Source organism: Artemia franciscana, chromosome 20 (assembly GCF_032884065.1).
Source record: "Artemia franciscana chromosome 20, ASM3288406v1, whole genome shotgun sequence".
In the NCBI taxonomy this organism is placed as follows: Eukaryota; Metazoa; Arthropoda; class Branchiopoda; order Anostraca; family Artemiidae; genus Artemia; species Artemia franciscana.
The window spans coordinates 30,782,331-30,802,107 of NC_088882.1; the positions used below are offsets into that span (position 1 = coordinate 30,782,331).

The 19,777-nt window shown below is 35.5% G+C and overlaps 1 protein-coding gene across 1 annotated transcript in view; it reads right to left on the reverse strand.

The window, feature by feature from the left end:
• Positions 1-7,704: 7,704 nt before the first annotated feature.
• The window catches only part of LOC136040107 (ragulator complex protein LAMTOR2-like), a 13,196-nt gene continuing 1,123 nt past the window's right edge, over positions 7,705-19,777 (reverse strand). Inside the window, exons 2-3 of the mRNA XM_065724204.1 lie at positions 17,134-17,296; positions 7,705-7,922 (exon numbers count right to left, since the gene is read on the reverse strand). Of these exons, the coding sequence (XP_065580276.1) occupies positions 7,776-7,922; positions 17,134-17,296 (310 nt within the window). The 3' untranslated portion in view covers positions 7,705-7,775. The remainder of the gene's footprint in view (positions 7,923-17,133; positions 17,297-19,777) is intronic.

Genomic DNA, 19,777 nt, shown 5'->3' on the forward strand with positions numbered 1-19,777 from the left:
TCACAATTAATGTTTTCAGAATACGCGCAATATCACGTTAGTTAACAAATCTTTTCCCGGGAGCTCACAGCATTCTACCAGAACTGGGACTACAAAAACAAGGCATATTTAAGTTTTTCCTATCTTCTTAAGATACGATAAGATTTATTTCTGAAAAACAGCTATACAAAGCCCAAATGGGCCGAATCCGGATTTTAGCGTCAATAAACAAAAAAGAAACAATACATACAACAAGCAAACAAAACGAAGGAGATTCACTGATTGAGCATGTAAACTGTATGCGGGATGTAAGTTCTTCTATAACTTTCAGTGAAAACTTTTATTGGGGCAAAAAAGGGGATTTTTGTTGAAGCAAAACGCAGGAGGCGAAGTCGAGGGGGCGAATATTGACTAGGGGAAAAGAAAAGGTTCCGAGGGTTATGGAGGACATTGCTCGGGAACGAAAGGGAACAAATTTGGGCTTTTACGAAATTTGTTCTATTGTAAAATAGCATGGTAGGTAAACAGCAAAACATTAACAATTTAAAGATTAGATTAATGTAAAAAAGCTTTCTAATAGTAAAGAGTAAAGTTGGAAAATACAACTAAAAACAATATTGCCTAGCAGAATATCCAATATATAATTACAAAACTAGCTCAAGTAAACTTACTCAACATATCTCCCTACATATGTAGGAATATTGTAATATCTTACTGAAAACATCACGCTATCCTTTGGAAATATAATACTCCTTAAATAGGCTGCAGAAAATAACAAAGTATAAGGCTCTCAGTAGTCTTACTGGCTATAATATTAGTAATTTTTAGCATACAAATTACAAATTTTCTAATACAAAATTTATATTGAAAAATCTAGTAAGCGCAGTAAAGCGTTAATTTTAAAGAATTCCAAATGAATGATCGATAATAGTTTAGTTTTACAAAAAGTTCGCTCTCTTTTTGCATCATAATTGTCATAATTTTCAGTTTATGTTCTCTACCCTTTATATTTTCCGTTGGAAAAATTTAATTGTTTATAATAGTTGTACTAACAATTTTATATGTATAACGATAAAAATCTTATTTATAATAGTAATAGGTTATTCACAATAATTAGAGTTGTTCTCAATTGCAATAATTTTGTGGCTAGAATAGTTGTAGGGTAATTTATTATATAACATTTTTATTAATGTTTATTTTAAAATTTCAACTGTTTATGATAGCTCAGCCTTTTAATATAAGTTCAAAAAACATAGTTAGCTTGTTTTTCTAACAACAATAGTTTTTTGCTAAAAAATATCTTGCTGTTTCCCATTTGAAGCTAAGCCTGAAAAAAAGTTCTTGCGTAAAAAAAACGTGACCGTTCAAAAATTTTTGTCTCGTTTTGAATTTTGGTAACTCTAATAACTTATGTTCCCCACGTGGACCAATTGCGACGATTGTATTTTATTAATATTGGTGGTGGTTTCATTTGTTTTTAGTCTGTTATAATTTTTTACTATTTTTTTATCTTTGTTTCTTTTGTGCTGATTTACAGGCGAAATTTCTGCGCTGTTTTAGTCTTTCATCTTTTCTCTCTACTAACCGCAGTCTCGTTCGTTGTCTTTCCATTGAATTTTATCTCTCTTTGTTGTTGTTTGTCATGGCTGGCCAGTTCGGCTTAAAAGCTTTCAATAGACCAAGTGGATAGCTTCTTTTGACTGGGTAGCATTATTTGTGAAGATGGAAAATGTAGTAAAGGTTAAAAACAGGGGGATCGCGGCTCACCCCCCCCCCCCTCCAAAAAAAAATCTGGCGCCATTATTTGTTGTTTTTCCCCCTTTTTTAAATAAACTTGACAATTTGGTTAATTATCGATGCCCTCGTCACATTGCCCCCCCCCCCACCCAAGATATTGCTCAATATCTGCCTTTGGTTATACAAAATTCAATAGCCTTGAAATATATGGTTCGATCCCACTTTCTAGGACTAAAGGGAAAGAATGGTGGTGACGATTGGGACATCTTTCATAGATTGCTAAAGATTGTTCTTCTTGGCCAAACAAGAAGCTGGTCATCCTTAACTCGGGTTGAAAGAGGTCTTAAGGGAGGATTAAAGTTGGAACATCATGGGATGGAATTATGAGTGAAGCTTTGAATAAGTCACGATGAATAGGTTGGATGCTGGGTTGACAGAAATCGTTCTTTTTGGTCGTCAATCTGGAGTAGAAAGAACAGCACAAAGTTCTCTATTGAGGTGAGAAGTGGCATAAGAAAAGATATAAAGTTAAATGAAGCTTCATGGAAGGCAGTGAAATGCGAAGCTTTGAATAGTTAGAGGAGGAAGGAACGCGAACAGCTGTAACCTCCAGCGGCTTGATGATCGAATGATCATCAAGATGATGATGATGATCGAATGATCAATGATGCACAAGTAGCAGGAGCAATAGAAAAATAATCGCCACTCATACAAAACAACTTATGATTTATGCCTAGGTCTTTTGGAAATAATTGTGAGTCAGTGAAAATAATACAGTGTTAGGACATGTATTATGCAGAGTTATATTTTCAGCTGTTGATCTTGATACTGAGCTGGAGCGAACCAGCTCATATGTTTTTCATATGTCATATGTCATATGTCATACGTTTTTCATATGTTTTTGTTTTGTTTTTCATATGTTTGTCATATGTTTTTCATATGTCATATGTTTTTCAGAAATATTTTCTTTCAATGAACCACTCTCAGCATGGAGAAGAGATTTGTCAGGAGCAAATAAATGTCATAGATAGAGTGTTCTCTCATAATTGTTTTTGACGAAAGGTTCATGTTTGGGGTTTGGCGCGTTCGACCAATAGGTCATATGTGTTAAAAGATTCATTTTACCGTTGTCATGGCTTCTTCTTCTTCATAAAGTGGAAGGCCCATGAACACAAGGTTTTTAAACAAACTGTGAATCTGAATGTTTTACATCTCATTAATCAGTAATCTCATGGAATAAATTGTAGTCTTAAAACGTTCACCGAATAAATTACATTCTTAAATACCTTCACCATATAAATCATGCACTTATAGCTACGGAAACAAGGTCGAATCTTAAATAATTTGCCTCTTCAATCCGTATTTGCGTTATTTTTTTACTTGGCACAACCTTCCATACGGCTCCATTGCGTTCCACAGACTACAGAGGATTTTTAGCCATTTTCGAGACAGCGCAGATCCACACGCGTTAAAATATTTATACTGGAAAAGCAGAGTTTTTCAAAAAAATTTAGATATTGGAAAGGTATTTTTACATTTTGCTTAGCTTTGTGATTCAGCCCATTAGAAGTGCGTTATGCATGCGCATCCTCAAGTTTTTCCCGTACTTCAGTTTTCCAGAAAACGTGCAACGCGAAAGGCGGGGTAAGCCGCCTTTCGCGTAATTCATATTCGTTTATAGCAAGTTTTTTCGTTAAGACGTGTCATCTCGTAAAAATTCATCAGTAATAGCCTTCATATGTCGACCGGGCCAAAATGCAGTCACACTTGTCTCTATAAAATTATATCATAGAAAATTTCTCTGAGGGTTAAATAATGCATCCATAAATTTACGTTACGAAGTTTATAGGAGCGTTAGTGTGGTAGACAAGATTTCAGTGTGAAAGCAATTCATTTAAGCTCCGTAGCGTAAGCCACTTAGCGTGAGTGATAATCTGGCAATGTGAAACTGGCACAAAACTTTAAAAGAAGAAGATGAAATCACAGTTAAAATTTGAGGAGACTTAAGATAAGATTTAAGACAACGTTTTTGAATTCAGAAAAGTAGTAATTTTAGAACAAGGTTTCCTAGATGCAAGACGAATCTGGTAAAAGGTACAAAGATATAGTATTGTAAAGCAATAATGGGGAACAAATTAGTGTTGGTACAAGCTTTGTAAACCAACTTGTCGTCATTTCTATTTTCCATTTTTATAGTGCAAGTGTAACGTTAAAGTTTAGGAAAAGCGCATTTCATTCACATTCTGGCTTGTTTATTGATAGGCAGCGGGGTAGCTAGGGGGGCGGCTCTCCCCGGCAACCTCTGGAGTGGCACCAATCTGAGGTTTTTCGTTTTTACTGTTGCTATGGTCAACTACTATTATTGTGGAAGTGATGGAGGAGGGGAACTGATATTGTCCCCATGCACTAAAAACCCTAGCTACGACTCTGTTGAGACGTACGACTATGGTTGGCTCGGGCATAATCTATACGTTGTACGCATATGCCAATTTAACTTTTGGACAGACTGTCAAGATTCCGAATGAAGCAACCTACACTGATGGTACAGTGCATCCAAGAAAATGAAAGGAATTTTGAAACACGAGCTAAGAGCTCATATGGCACTTGTGACGAGGCAAGAAGAGCTAAGAGCCAAGAGCTCATATGATATGAGCTCTAAAAATTTCTAAGAATCAAAAGATCGATTTAAAAGGAAAATCAGAGGCTTAATGCCAGTCAGGATTTAAAATAAGAGCTCTGAGTCACGATGTCCTTCTAAATATCAAAATTCATTAAGATCGATCACCCACTCGTAAGTTATAAATACCTCATTTTTTCCAATTTTTCCTCTCCCTTTAGTCCCAGATGGTCGAATTTGGGAAAACGACTTTATCAAGTCAGTTTTTGCAGCTTCCTGACATGCCTACCAATTTTCATCGTCCTAGCACGTCCAGAAGCACCAAACTCGCCAAATCACTGAGCCCCAACTCCCCCAAAGAGAGCGAATTCAGTACGGTTACGTCAGTCATGTATCAAGGACATTTGCTTGTTCTATCCACCAAGCTTCACCCCGATTCCTCCACTCCAAGCGTTTTCCAAGATTTCCCCCTCCAACTCCCCCCAATGTCAACAGATCTGGTCAGGAAATGAAATAAGAACTCTGACACATGAATTCCTTCTAAATATCAAATTTCATTAAAATCCGGTCACCCGTTGTTAAGTTAAAAATACCTCAATTTTTCTAGTTTTTCCAAATTAACACCCCCTAGCCCCTCCAAAGAGAACAGATTTGTTCCAATTATGTCAATCACGTATCTAGAACTTGTGCTTATTCTTCCCATCAAGTTTAATCCCGATCTCTCTAATCTAAGCGTGTTCCAGGATTTCTGTTTCCCTCTTCCAACCCCCTATGTCCCCGGATCCAATTCGAGTCGAAAATGGAGCATCTGAGACATGAGAACCTTCAATATATATCAAGTTTCATTAAGATCCGATCGCCTATTCGTAAGATAAAGATACCCCAATTTCCACGTTTTCCACGAATTCCAGTTTCTCCCTCCAACTCCCCCAATGTCACAGGATCTGGTCGGAATTTAAAATTAGTTTTAAAGCAAAAGATCCTTCTAAATATCAAATTTCATTAAGATCTGGTGACCCGTTCGTAAGTTACAAATACCTCATTTTTCCGAATTACCCCCCCCCCAACTCCACCAAAGAGAACAGATCTGGTCCGGTTATGTCAGTTACGTGTCTCAGACAGGTTTTAATTCTTCCCATCCAGTTTTATTTTGATCTCTCCTCTTTAAGTATTTTCTAAGATTTCCAGTCCCCCCTAACCGTCCCCCCCCAATGACGCTGGATCCAGTTGAGATTTAAAATAAGAGATCTGAGTTACGAGATCCTTCTAAATATGAAGTTTCATGAAGATCCGATCACTCCTTCGTAAGTTAAAAATACCCAATAGACCGGATGCGTTCCAATTATGTTAATCATGTATCTAAGACTTCTGCTTTTTTTTTCACCAAGTTTCATCCCGATCCCTCCAATCTAAGCGTTTTCCATGATTTTAGGCCCCCCCAAATTCCCCCCAATGTCACCAGATCCGGTCGGGATTTAAAATAAGAGCTTTGAGGCACGATATCCTTCTAAATATCAAATTTAGAAAACGGAAAAACGGAGCGAATCCGTTCCGGTTAGGTCAATCATGTATCTAGGATTTGTGCTTATTTTACCCACCAAGTTTTATCCCGATCCCTTCACTCTAAGTGTTTTTCAAGATTTTAGGTTTCCCCCTCCCAACTCCTCCCAATATCACCAGATCCGGTCGGGATTTAAAATAATAGCTCTGAGACACGATATCCTTCCAAACATCAAATTTCATTAAGATCTGATCAACCGTTCGTAAGTTAAAAATACTTAATTTTTTCTATTTTTCCGAATTAACCGACCCCCACTCCCCCTCAGATGGTCAAATCGGGAAAATGACTATTTTTAATTTAATCTGGTCTGGTCCCTGATACGCCTGCCAAATTTCATCGTCCTAGCTTACCTGGAAGTGCCTAAAGTAGCAAAACCGGGACCGACAGATCGACAGAATTTGCGATTGCTATATGTCACTTGGTTAATACCAAGTGCCATAAAAATACCATTGATCACTTTTGTACTTAATATATCCAAGTGAGCCGATTTTTATTACTTATCCTTTCTTCGCCAACTTCAGTAGTTAAAGCTCAAACATAGTCCACCATAGTTTGGGACTTTGACGAACTTAAAGGCCATTCACAATGGGTTTTTACTGATGCTAAATTTTAGTGATTTTTTTCAGTAATATAGTGATTTATGTGCGTATTTGGTGATTTTTTTTTTGTTTAGGGAATATGTAAAATCGCTTGGGGGTTGGCAACCCTTTATACCATTGCTAATTTTATGTATCTTTACTTGGGTATTATTTCTCGCTGTTGTTACCTGATGGAGGGCTGAGAATCATTCCAGTTTTTAATTTTATTCTTCCTGCGATAATAAAAAAACTGTTTTAAAAGTTGTTAAAAATCGCAATAGGAAAAGTTTCAGTTGGAGAAGGGAGAATCGCTGAAACCAATTAAAAATTACTAGTTTCACCAAACCACCTTATTGCTACCTTTTGTAAAGGATTAAAACACAATTTGGTCCTTAACGAGCAATAAAGACACCACAAAAACGTTCTTAAACAACGATAAAAAAAGAATAGTAAAAAATAAGCTTACTATGAATATTTTAGCACAAGCATTCAATATGTTGATCCCTTTGAAATGCTCCATTGAGAGGGAACATAAGATTTTCAATAAGTGAAAGCACATCATTTCATAGAACAAGTACAGCCTATTTAAAAGAACGTTGTGGAAATAAGAAAAAAAAAATTAAGAAGAAGCCGTAACATGCTGGCAATAATCTTAACATGACTTTATCAAGGGTATTTGATAAGGAATGTGGGTAGATCTTCCTTTTTAGACATTTATTCTATTTTCATGGTCAAAGAGACTTGGAAGAGAGGGGTAGCTATGCTCATTTGCCTTGAACATAGAAACGGAAATTTTAACTGAAGAGGAATGTACTTTTTGTGGCACATCCAAAGATACTTGATAGGGGGTTCATATACTGAAGCTCCTCAATTTTACTCAAATAAGTCTTACTGCTCCCTAATTTTATTTTATTTTTCATGATCTAAGAGAGTTAGGGGAAAGAGGTAGCTATATCCATATAACTTGAAAAGATAAACGAAAATTCCAACGGAAGAGGAATATATTTTTGGTGATACGTTTAAAGCTACTTGATAAGGGGAGAGGGTTGATATGCTAAAGCTTTTTGATTTTACTCAAATGCATCTTGCTGCTTCTTTATTTTTTTTTTCATTTCCATAGGTCAAGAGATTTAGGGGAGAGGGGTAGCTACACCCATGTAGGTTGAATGTAAAAACGAGAGTTCTAGTAGTACAGAGAACAAACTTATGATCAAAAATTTAATGATACAGACTTAACTATGCAATCATTTTAATTGAAAAACTATTTATATAAAAACAACGAAATAAATAACTGAATGAAAGATTAAGATGTTGCAATTTGTCTCAATGGACCATCTAACGTCTCTGCCAAAGCAACAGCCTTGGCTTTCAATATTCCAAAGCATACTTCAGTTTTTGCATACAGACATAATAACAGATTTGCAACAGGAACGATCGCAACTCTGCCATTCTAAAAGAAAACCGCAATTAATATAATGTTCTATCTAACAATGTTCATAATATTCATTCTCTGAAATATGCCATATAACAGTCTACAATGTATTACGTCTACTGTTTTAATGGTTGATTGAGATGGCTAGGGTGTGTTCTTGGGATGAAGGATGACAGAAATTGGGATGAAGGATGACAGAAACAGAAATTATTCCATATAAAAAGGGGTTGCCCCTTCCTCAATACCTCACTCTTTACGCTGAAGTTTTTTTTTTAGAATTTTTAGAAAAACTTATTATTCTAATTAAACGGCCCTTGTATTTAAGCAGTCGTTCTTAAAGAATTGGGAAAAAATTCAAAGTTTACAATAAACAGCGAAGCATTGAGGAGGGAGCAACCCCCATCATATATAACTAGTGACGAAAACCACACTGCCTTCCAATATCAAACAAACGCAATTTAGAAGGCCCTATGTCCAAGGGCCATTTTCAGCACAACGCTAATATATATATATATATATATATATATATATATATATATATATATATATATATATATATATATATATATATATATATATATATATATATATATAAACTTACATTAAAAATAAAAATGTTTTTAAAAAGCTTCTTAGAACAACCCTAGCAACCTTACTTCAACGAATTTCAACCAGAACTGATAAATAAAATGATTTGAGATGATCAATTCATTGAAACGAAACAGAACAAAATAATTAAATACAAGCTTTCAAAGTTAATCTTGCTTTTTTGTTAGCTAGCCTCAAAGGCTTCTTTGTAACGGGTTCAATACTATTATAAATTGGTTTAGTAAAATATTTTGCTAAATGATTTTTAATCAAATTTGAGCATAAAGAATTAAGTGAATATTCCCCTAAGTCCCTATTTAAAGAAATATTATTATTTATTTAGAAACCCCAGTGAAAAGTTCACTTTCAGAACATTCTTTATCCCCATGAAAAATTCTACCTACGGAAAAACACCCAAAGAACAAATCCCCCTCAAAACAATGTCTGTATACCTCTCAATAACAAATACTATCCGTAACAATGGGCAAATTTTATGAATTACAGGCCTCTCCCCAAAGGCTGTAAGGGGCCATGCTACCCCTAAAGACATAGTTATTGGATGTTGCTTCAACTTTGCTGAACCAAACGACTATCTCAAAATTTTGATCGGACAACTTTGGGGGAAAATGGGGTGTGAGAGGGGGGTTAGCTGCCCTCCAATCTTTTAGGTCACTTAAAAAAGGCGTCAGAACTTTTATTTTCCGTTCGAATACATCCTCTCCCGATCTTCTAGGACCAAAATTGTGATACGATCACCCCCGGGAAAAGAAATTAATAAAACAAAAATAAAAATAAACACGCATCAGTATTCTTTCTTCTGGCAAAATTGCAAAATTCCACATTTTTCTATATAGGAGCTTTAAACTTCCGGAGCAGGGTTCTCTGATATGCTCAATCTGACGGTATGATTTTCATTGAGATTACTTGACTTTTAGGGGATGTCTTACCCCCTTATTGGAAATCAGGCAAATTTTCTCAGGCTCTTAACTTTTGATGAGTAAGACTAAACTTGATGAATTTTATATATTTGAAATCACCATAATAATCTGATTTCTTGTGTATTTACTGATATTAAACTTCCGTTTTTTAGGGTTTCGGCTGCTATTGAGCGGAGTTGCTCCTTACTTACAGTACGTTACCACGAATTGTTTGATTAAATTTAATATCCATTCTGTATGACTTTCCAAATAACAGTCTACAATATATTACCTTTACTGTTTTAAAAGTTAGCACATGCATAGCTATGTGAAAAAAGAACCTTCAGTTCTTAAAATAATCAATTAAAAAAAACTTTCCGAAAAAGAAGTTTTTCAAAGAAAGTAAAGAGCCCTATTAAACTTAAGACCAGCAGAAACAAATTCCTATAATAATTCAGACTCAAAATAACCAGAAATTACTATTAAAGAATAGATGAAGCCCAATACGAATATAAATTACTTAAACAATCATAGCAAACAAACATACAAGAGGCATTAATATAAATAAATAAATCTTAAAGGAGTAAAATTAAATTGAATATGCAAATAGAGCTTACAACGAAAAAAAAATCACTAAAAACAAGATTTTGGCTACTGTCCCCTTCCCTAATTGTAAAAGTCTAGAGCCTACTGCATCATTTGCGTTTCATTGAAAACTACATCTGTCATGAACAGCCCTTGGAAAGAACTAAAAAAATACTGAATATTTTATAATATAATAATATTAATTGCTAAAAGCTTGGCAGTTCAAGATGTTATTTCACTGTAATTTTATTTTATTTTCAATGTTGTAAAGATAAAATGAATTCGTTTTCAGTAAAGCGCAAATGACACAGTAAGCTTTAGACTTTTATAGTTAGGGAAAGAGGCAGTAACCAAACTCTTGTTTTTAGTGATTTTGTTTGTTGTAAGTTTGATTTTCCTATTCAATTCAAGTTTTACTCGCTTTAAGATTTATTTATTTATTTATATTAATACATGTTGTATGTTTGTTTGCTTTGATTGTTTATTTAATTTCTGTTCGTTTTGGGTTTCATCTATTCTTTAATAGTAATTTTTGTTCGTTTTGAGTTTGAATTATTATAGCAATGTATTTCTCCTGGTCTTAAGTTTAATATGACTTTTTACTTTTATTCGAAATTCTGTTTTTCGGAAATGTTTCTTAATTAATTTCTGTTCGTTTTTGATTGCCAAATTTTCAAATTGTCCAACATTCCTCATCTTGACATAATTTTTTTTTTTCAATATCAAAGTTTCATTGAAGCATCAAAACATTAAAGTTCAAAATTCCCCTCAGCATTCCCTTAAAGTAGTCACAAAAAGATGTAGCAATAGTTGCAAGAAGTCACAATCACAGTCGTAAGTTGTCGCAGTTGGAAATAGTCACAGATGCATTCACAACCAGTCTCATTTGCAGCCGCAATAGTAGCAGTAGTAGAGGTGGCGCCAAAAGTTTCAACTTAATACCCACACCTGCTCTTAAGATTTTGCAGATAGGTCTTTTTGATAACTTGGATACATGTAGTTTCTTTTGATTTAGCTCAACATACCCCTCAACATTTACCGAAATTTTGTCTCAATATCCTAGCCTATCTAAGCCAATATCCTTTTGGACGCATCCAGGATCAAACACCCCACCGTTTATTGATGATAAATTATCCATGTAAAGAATAGACAAACTGCATAATTTATATTCCTTGCCCCGGGGCTGAGGGGGCATGGTAGCCCCAGAGGCTTAGTTATTATATATTGTGACTATTTCGAATAAAATGGCTTTTTAACACCTATTTCAGTGTTAAGGGAAGGAATCTAAAAGGGCAAGAGGGGGGCGGCAGCTCCCTTAATTCCTTTTCAACATTTGTCCCAACAAGTCTTTAAGGTTTCAACTTAACAGCCTTAGCTGTTCCTTAAATATTGTTGCTGTGTCTTTTTGAAAACCCCCCTGCATACAGTGTACTTTTATTTTGTTTTACATCCCCCTCAACATTTTCTAACAGTTTTACTCCAATATTCTTAGCCTTTCTGGAGACTCTGGATCAAACATACCACCTTTCCCCGATAATCAGCCTTCTTTTACCTGTGCATGCGTTTTCGTTTGGGATTTCCTGGACCTATTTTGTTTCCTGGGCTAGTTTTTTCCCGGACCAGGATTCTCCACCATTTCCTCTATACTCGATTCCTTACTAATATTATCGAATAGATAATTCTCTGGTGTATGTTTTATGCATTTAAAACTCATAGGTTTCACATGATCTTGATTTATCACAGAGTACGCGGTAGTAGACAACTTATATAACCTACACCACTTGTGCCAGGGGCTCTGGGGGTTAAGTCATCCTTAGAGGTGTAATTGTTTCACTTTATCGACTAGTTTGAACATGGTGGCTATTCCAAAATTTGTATGATTTATCTTTGGATGGAGGCAGATAAAAGGAGAATGGAAGGAGGACTGATGAGCCTCCAACCACTTTTTAATATCCTCCTCAGCATGCTCTGAAAGTTTAAACTTAGTTCTCTCAGTTTTTCTTGTGAAACTGCAGATAAACCTTTTTGATAAACAGGATGCACATAGTATCTTCAGTTTAACATGCCCTTCAACATTCCTCGAAGTTTTATTTTAATACCCTTAGCCTTTTCGAACACAACTAGAATAAAAATTACTCCTTTTTTGTAATGATAAATCCTGTATATAAAAAAGGGCAAATTGCATAATTTACAAATCTTTCCTTGGGAGTTGTGGGGGACATTGCATCCATAGAGGCATAGCAACAAGACCTTTTGACTGTTTTGAAAAAATTAGTTTTTCAAATTTTGATCAGTGATGCGGAGAGGGAGCATCTAATAAGGGCAAGGGGGACTGGTTACCTTCCGATAGCTCTCAAACATCCCTTGAAATTTTCAGCATAATACCCAAAGCTGTTCCTTGGATATTGAAGGATACGCCCTTCTGACAATCAGCACACACATAGAGTATTTTATTGTGTCCAGAATCCCTCTTCAAAGCTGGGGGAGGGGGTATGTCAACCCAATAGGCATATTTATTTGATCTTTTGACTATTTTGAACAAGAACTCTATTTCAAATATTTTGGATGGATTTCAATTGAAAAGGCTTCAGAGGGGGGCTAGTAGCCCCCCAACCATTTTTCCACATCCCTCTCCCCTATTATGTCCTGAAAGTTTCAACTCCGCCTTTCTTAAAATAATGTACATCCTCTTTTTTTATAAATGGGATGCACTTACTGCTTTTTGATTTAGTATAACATACCCCTATGCATTATCGAAGGTTTCACCTTGATGCCCATAACCTTTTTGGATGCACCCAAAATCAAATATTTCCCTTCTTTCTAATGATTAAATAAAAAAAAACAAGAGCTAAGAACTCATGTGGCAGTTATGACGAGGCAAGAAGAGCTAAGAGCCGAGAGCTCATATGGTATGAGCTCTAACAAAATTCTAATAATCAATAGATTGATTTAAAAGGAAAATCAGAGGCTTAATGCCGGTCAGGATTTAAAATAAGAGCTCTGAGTCACGATGTCCTTCTAAATATCAAAATTCATTAAGATCCGATCACCCACTCGTAAGTTATAAATACCTCATTTTTTCTAATTTTTCCTCTCCCTTTAGCCCCCCAGATGGTCAAATCTGAGAAAACGACTTTATCAAGTCAATTTGTGCAGCTCCCTGACACGCCTACCAATTATCGTCGTCCTAGCACGCCCAGAAGCACCAAACGCCAAATCACTGAACCCCTCCCCCCAACTCTCCCAAAGAGAGCGAATCCAGTATGGTTACGTCAATCACGTATCAAGGACATTTGCTTATTCTATCCACCAAGCTTCATCCTGATTCCTCCACTCCAAGCGTTTTGGACGAACGCCCCCCTTATGACGAACCCCCTTATTTACATAATATTTTATGTTCGTTTTAAGTTTTAATGCTACTCATTGCTTCCACGTGAAATAAATTTTTTTTTTCTTATTGTTTTTTTAAATAATGCTAGAAAATCCTGCGCCCCCTTCACGGAATTTTCTTCTCTCATGATAAATTCCTCCACGCGAAAAAGTCCCCCTGAAAACGTCTGTACACTTCATAATAACCATTACTATACGTAAACAATAGTCAAAGTTTGTAACTTGCAGCCCTCCCTTGGGGACTGTGGGGGATTAAGTCGTCCCCAAAGATATATTTATTAGGTTTTCGACTAAGTTGAACAGAACGCCCATCTCAAAATTTTGATCCAGTGACTTTTTTTTCATTTTGATCCGGGAATAATGTGCGTAGGAGGGGGCCTAGGTGCGCTCCATTTTTTTGGTCGCTTAAAAAGGGCACTAGAACTTTTAATTTCTGTTAGAATGAGCCCTCTCGCAACATTCTAGGACCACCGGGTCGATAAGATCACCCCCGAAAAAAAAACAAAAAAAACGAATTCATGATCTGTCTTCTGGCAAAAAATACAAAATTCCACATTTTTGTAGATAGGAGCTTGAAACTTTTACAGTAGAGTTCTCTGATACGTTGAATCTGATGATGTGATTTTTGTTAAGATTCTATGACTTTCAGGAGGTGTTTCCCCCTATTTTTTAAAATAAGGCAAATTTTCTCAGGCTCGTAACTTTTGATGGGTAAGATTAATGTTGATGAAACTTATATATTTAAAATCAGCATTAAAATGTGATTCTTTTGATGTAACTATTGGTATAAAAATTCCGTTTTTAAGAGTTTTGGTTGCTGTTGAGCCGGGTCGCTTCTTACTACAGTTTTTTTTATCACGAACTGTTTGATATTTCCAGCAAATAAACAATGGACAAATTGCATAGTTTACAATCCTTGCCCAGGGACAATGGGGTCATGGCATACCGGAAGTATAGCTAAGACCTTTTGACTAGTTTGAACAAAATAACAAATCCAAAAGTTTGATCAGTGTTGAATAGAGGGGGGCACCTAAAAAGACCAACGAGAGGGGGAGCTGATTATACTTAAATCTCTCTTCAATATCTCCTCAACATACCTTGAAATTTTTAACTTAGTACTGCCAGTCCTTCTTTAGTTACTGCTAATATTCCCTTTTTAAAACCAGCAGTCACATAGTGTTTTCGATTGTTTGACATCCCTCTTTAGATTTTCTTAAAGTTTCGCGTTAATACCTTAGGCCTTTTTGGAGACCAAGGATCAAACATGCCTTTTTTTTAACAATGGGTAAATTGCATAGCTTGGCCCTTGCCCAGAGACTGGGGGAGGTGTGCAACAAACCTTGTAGGAGTCCTATACATGCTAAACGTTCTATTGCCAGATGTCTGGCTAAGCACTGCACTAATATATAATTGATCAAAACAATAAATTAGTCCTTTTAAGCCCCAACTCAGTATGGAGACTGATAAAGAGAAAAAAAAATACTGCGTTCTTTTCGATGCTAAGCTTCTAAGTATGGCTGAATGGACCTCCTCTAATAAGTCTGAGATTTTCCACTGGACCAAATACTTCAACTATACATGAATCCAAGCTTGATGCTGCACTTGAGCATTTGGACAGAAATATAGACTTATAAATATAGACAAAAATATAGAAATATAGAAATATAGACTAGAAGTATAGGCTTCTTGATGTAAGTGGTAATGGTGAAATATGCAATAAGAGAGCTAAAAAAAAGGATTCAACATGTTTTGATAAAATCCGCAGCATGAATCTGTTTTTTGGAACGATGTACTGCATATAAATACTTTGTGTTCCATCCCTGATAAGTCAATTTAGTCTTAAAGCAGGTCTAATTACAAAGCCTGACTATAGTCTCCTTGCACACCTATTTATCAGCTTTGATGAAGAGGGTGAAAAGCTTATATTGCTTCTAAGAAAGCCCTATCAGAAAATATCCTCATAAGACAGCCTGACTACAATCTCCTTGGATACCTGTTTATCAGCTTTGATGAAGAGGGGGGGAAGCTTATATTGATTATAAAAAAGCCTTAAAAGAAAAATAGCCTAATAAATAGGCTTATCAGAAAGCCTTAAAAGCTTATAAGAATGCCGACTATAGTTTCCTTGTAAACCTGTTTATCAGCTTTGATCAAAAGGGTAAAAATCCTATATTGCAATCGCATGATATTAGAAGAGCCTTGAACTCTGGCATGCACATGCAACTTCTTAAAAGTGCACGTGATCACCGTCTATCTAGGTTGATTTTCATAACTCTCAAAGCTCTCTACTAAAAGTTTAAAACACAGATAGGTTTTCCACTAATAGACCTAAAGTATTGATTTCAGTATACATTTGGTAGTATTCCAGTAGTATTTGGTAGTATTTCCAGTAGCATTTGGTAGTATTTGGTAGTATTTTCCAGTAACCAGTATACATTTGGCAAGGAGCTATCAGCAGAGCTGTTCCTAGGGTTGGTGGTGCCCAGGGCAAAATTAGCAGTCATTACAGTACCCCTTCCCGGCTCAAATATAAGTAAAAACGCCGAATCAAAGTGAAAAAGTTGATCAAAGTGGGCACCCTCCCCCCTGTCACAGCCTCCCCCTCGGTTACGGCACTCGAGCCAGCTGGTCCTGTTCCCCTCTCTTTTGAACGGCTCTAAGCATTAACTCTTCTCCTTTGTATAATGATAGCATGGCTTAGCCACAGCAGGTTTTATTACTGAGCGAATTGTTTTCTTGAATAGATATACTCATGAGCTGTGCTGATGATATCCTGAGTCCTAGCAGACCGTTTTTCCAAGTTGAAAAATCAACTCCCCAATGAGGGTATGGTTTAGCCACAGCAGGTTTCATTACATAGCTGTTTGTCTTGTGGAAAAGATATTATGTTCATCTCCCTTCGGAATGAGCGTAATTACACAGGAAAATCCCACTCCACGCTCTGTGGGAAATTTTTCCTGGAAAATTTCATTCCCAAGGAAATTCGTCCCAGTTCAGAATCCTCCTCCAAAAAATTTCCATATATTTTCCAATCAAAAATACAAAATGTAAACAATAGACAAACAGCAAAACTTATAGCCCTTTCTTTGGAGTCTGTGGGTTGTTATTCCATGAATTTTCTGGAAAAAATAATCTGGATTCAAGATTTCTGTGTTGTCTATTTTTTTTTTTTCCTTCTGCTAGTTTATGTATCTTAGAATATTTTCAATTCCCAATTAAAAAAGAGTCACAAAAAATATCCCAAACTATTGGGCTTATAGTATTCTTTTCACTGTCAAAATACAATCTTATCCTCTTTCTCTTTCCTCTAAATCCATACTGAGAGGGCAGGGTGGTCTTAGAAGTTACCTGGGCTTAAAATTAGTTTGATCCCAAGCAGTACATTGATATCAAACAGAATAAACTTTGAGTCACAAAATGAAGGATCAAAAACGATGCTGGTTCATTTAAGGAAGAAAAATACCCCCCCCCCCCATAATCAAATCAAAGATACATATTTAATTGCATTGTCACTAAAGCTCTGACAATAGGCTTTTAATTAAAAATCTATAAAGATGCACTTAAAGCTTGTAAAAAAAAAGTATAAAAAATACTCCTTTCTTGTTGATTTTGTGTTAAATCCCAGCACAAAGCAATGGGGCTAAAAATAAATAAATAAATATAACCAATATTAAGTAACTTAAGCTCAAATTGAAGAAAAAGGAGGAAACATAACACATTACTCATCTAGAGAAACTTAAGCAACATACCAAACATTCAATTAGAATACTTTGCAGCTTATCTTCATTGAAGGCAATTTTTCCATTTTTTAAGTATGCAGTCCAAATGTTACTTGCAATTGCCGCACTAACAGTACCATCTTTATTTGCATAGGAACTGTAAGCAAGTAGTGCACCTTCACTGTTTAATAGCCTGAAAAAGTGGCATTTAAGGGACTGGAGAGGCTGGAACTGTTTTGCAACCTAAAAAAAACCCAATCCCACTAAATACAGGCATGTCTTATGCCAGCTGGGGCAGTACAATTTCTTTTCAGATTACCATACATTTTCAGACATTTTATAAGGATTTACTGAGATATTCTCTTAATAATACATCAAGCTACTTCATGGCTTGGCAAGACATTTTTTTAAAGTATATATATTTTACTACTGTAACTTACAATTATGTAAAGAAAATGCTGCCTTTAACAGGCAGTGCAGTAGTACTGCCTAACTAATGAGCCATAAGCCTCTAATGAATATTACTACTAGGCCACTACCACCATTAACAATTCTCTGCAGCACTAAGCCACCAGAGGCCAACACAGCTATTCACACTCCTCTGTCCCAATCTATTTAAAGTAACCCTTTTTACAACCTCCCAAGACGTTTAAATTTCTCTTAAATCCTACTTTATGCTCCCACCCTGTGGGAACAAGGTTAAGGATATGGAGACATCCCAAAACAGGGTTACCACCCTGTTTAGGGGTGACCTGCTTTTTATTTGGTTCTAGATGATTGGCCAAAAAAGATAATCATTGGCATTCTGTCATCCTTCATCTGCAGAGCATGTCCTAGCCATCTCAACTTTTTTCTCATTGTTGCTCTAGAAAGCAGGACAGAATCAATTTTTTTTTGTACAGCTTACTGTTTTAAATATGGTCATTCAGACGGGTGCCTAAAAGAATCCATAAGCAATTCCCTAGGAAACATCTAACAAATCCCTCCTCTATCAGTCAGAGGACCCATGTTTCCAAATCATTTTTAACCAACTTCATCACTTTAGCTTCCAGTATTTTAATTTTGGCTTGTAGAACAAACTTTTCAACTGTGAAAAAAAACACACTGATACTTGGCTATTCTACTTATAACATCTTCATCTAATCCACTACCTTTAACAAAAATACTACCTGGGTCAGTTTGCTGTTTAAATAATAAATGTTCTTAATGTGCTATGTCTATCCTGGCATTAAGATCAAAAATAACTTAAGAATTTCTTGGCCTGTTAGCAAGGTCTGGTGAAAGTGGTGGTCTATTCACAGTGTAATTGTGGAATATTTGAAATCAAAAGATGATGTAGCCAGAGAAGCAAGTGTATTTACTTTTAGCATTACTGATAAACAAAAGGTACAACATTTTTTTTTTTTCATGAAGGGATAAGCCTGCAAATCAAATCTCTAGAAAGGAGAAGGGTAGTCATGCAAAAAGTGGGGTAGCAAAGTAGCAATGCTACTTGGAAGTTTTCAAATTTTTAGGCAGATTTTGTCTGAAATTACCATTTTTACATATAAAAATACTTTCTGCTCAAAGAAAAGCTGCCAAACAGAAGTTGTGCTCTCCCAGGCAAAAAGTTGGGTAGCAAGAATTACATGTGAACACATTTTTGTTTGGCATAATACTGAGCATTGATGCAAAGAGGTTATTTTAGAAAGCTGGACTGTGAGTTTAAATTTTCTTTTCTTTTCCTATTCTGTTAAATTTTCAAAGGTCTGAAAATATAATAGAATTAGATTGAAAAATTATTTTAAAATAGAAATTGGAAAGGATGGTATATATACAGAGAAGGGTAGGGGATTCCATGATAAATTGGGAGATACTTTGTTATTGAGCTAAATTAGATGAACATAAGACTCAAGACCTGTTTTAGTGCTCTTTCAAATATAACCATTGTTTTAGTCAGAAATTAAATTGTTACTTTAAAAATGATACCTTCTTCTTTTATTTTCTGCAATTTAGTTTAAGTCTTATTTTCTTTTACTCTAGTTTTTGGGTATAATATATCAGTCTTAAATACATAATAATTAAATCGATGATAGATCAAAGGGTACTTTTGTATTATACCACTAGCATCCAATTTTACACTGTGTAAAACTCAAAAACAGACTGGTTTTATCTGTCAGTATTAAGAAGCAATTACCTTATGCTCAGTGGAAAATAAGAAACAGGTGACAGAATACACTGGAATTATAAAACTTGGGCTATATATTGGTACATTAGGGGGGGAATTAGGTTAGTTTAGCTCAGGTTACCCCTCCCCCTAATGTGCAAATATATACTCTAATTTTGTTTCTAAATAATCATTTTTTCGTCAAGTAGCAACATTTTTCATTAGGATTAATCTAACTTCACCACTTGAGTGTTGATGGTGTAATACATAAGTACCAAAAGGAATTATCCTTTTGCCAGAAACATTCACATTTAAAAATTTGTTGAATTTTCTTTCATTTGGAATGTAAAAATTAAGTACCTTTCTTTTTTTCCTTGAGAATTTTATTTTGCATTTGACCTTTTATCTTCAAATGTATTCCCCTTCTTCTCTCCTCACCATTGCTACTCTGGTGCCCTCCCCCTGCAATATTTTTGATGGGTGTCCATGCTTGATTGAGTGCTTTAACTGCAGTCTAAGAAAGTTGTT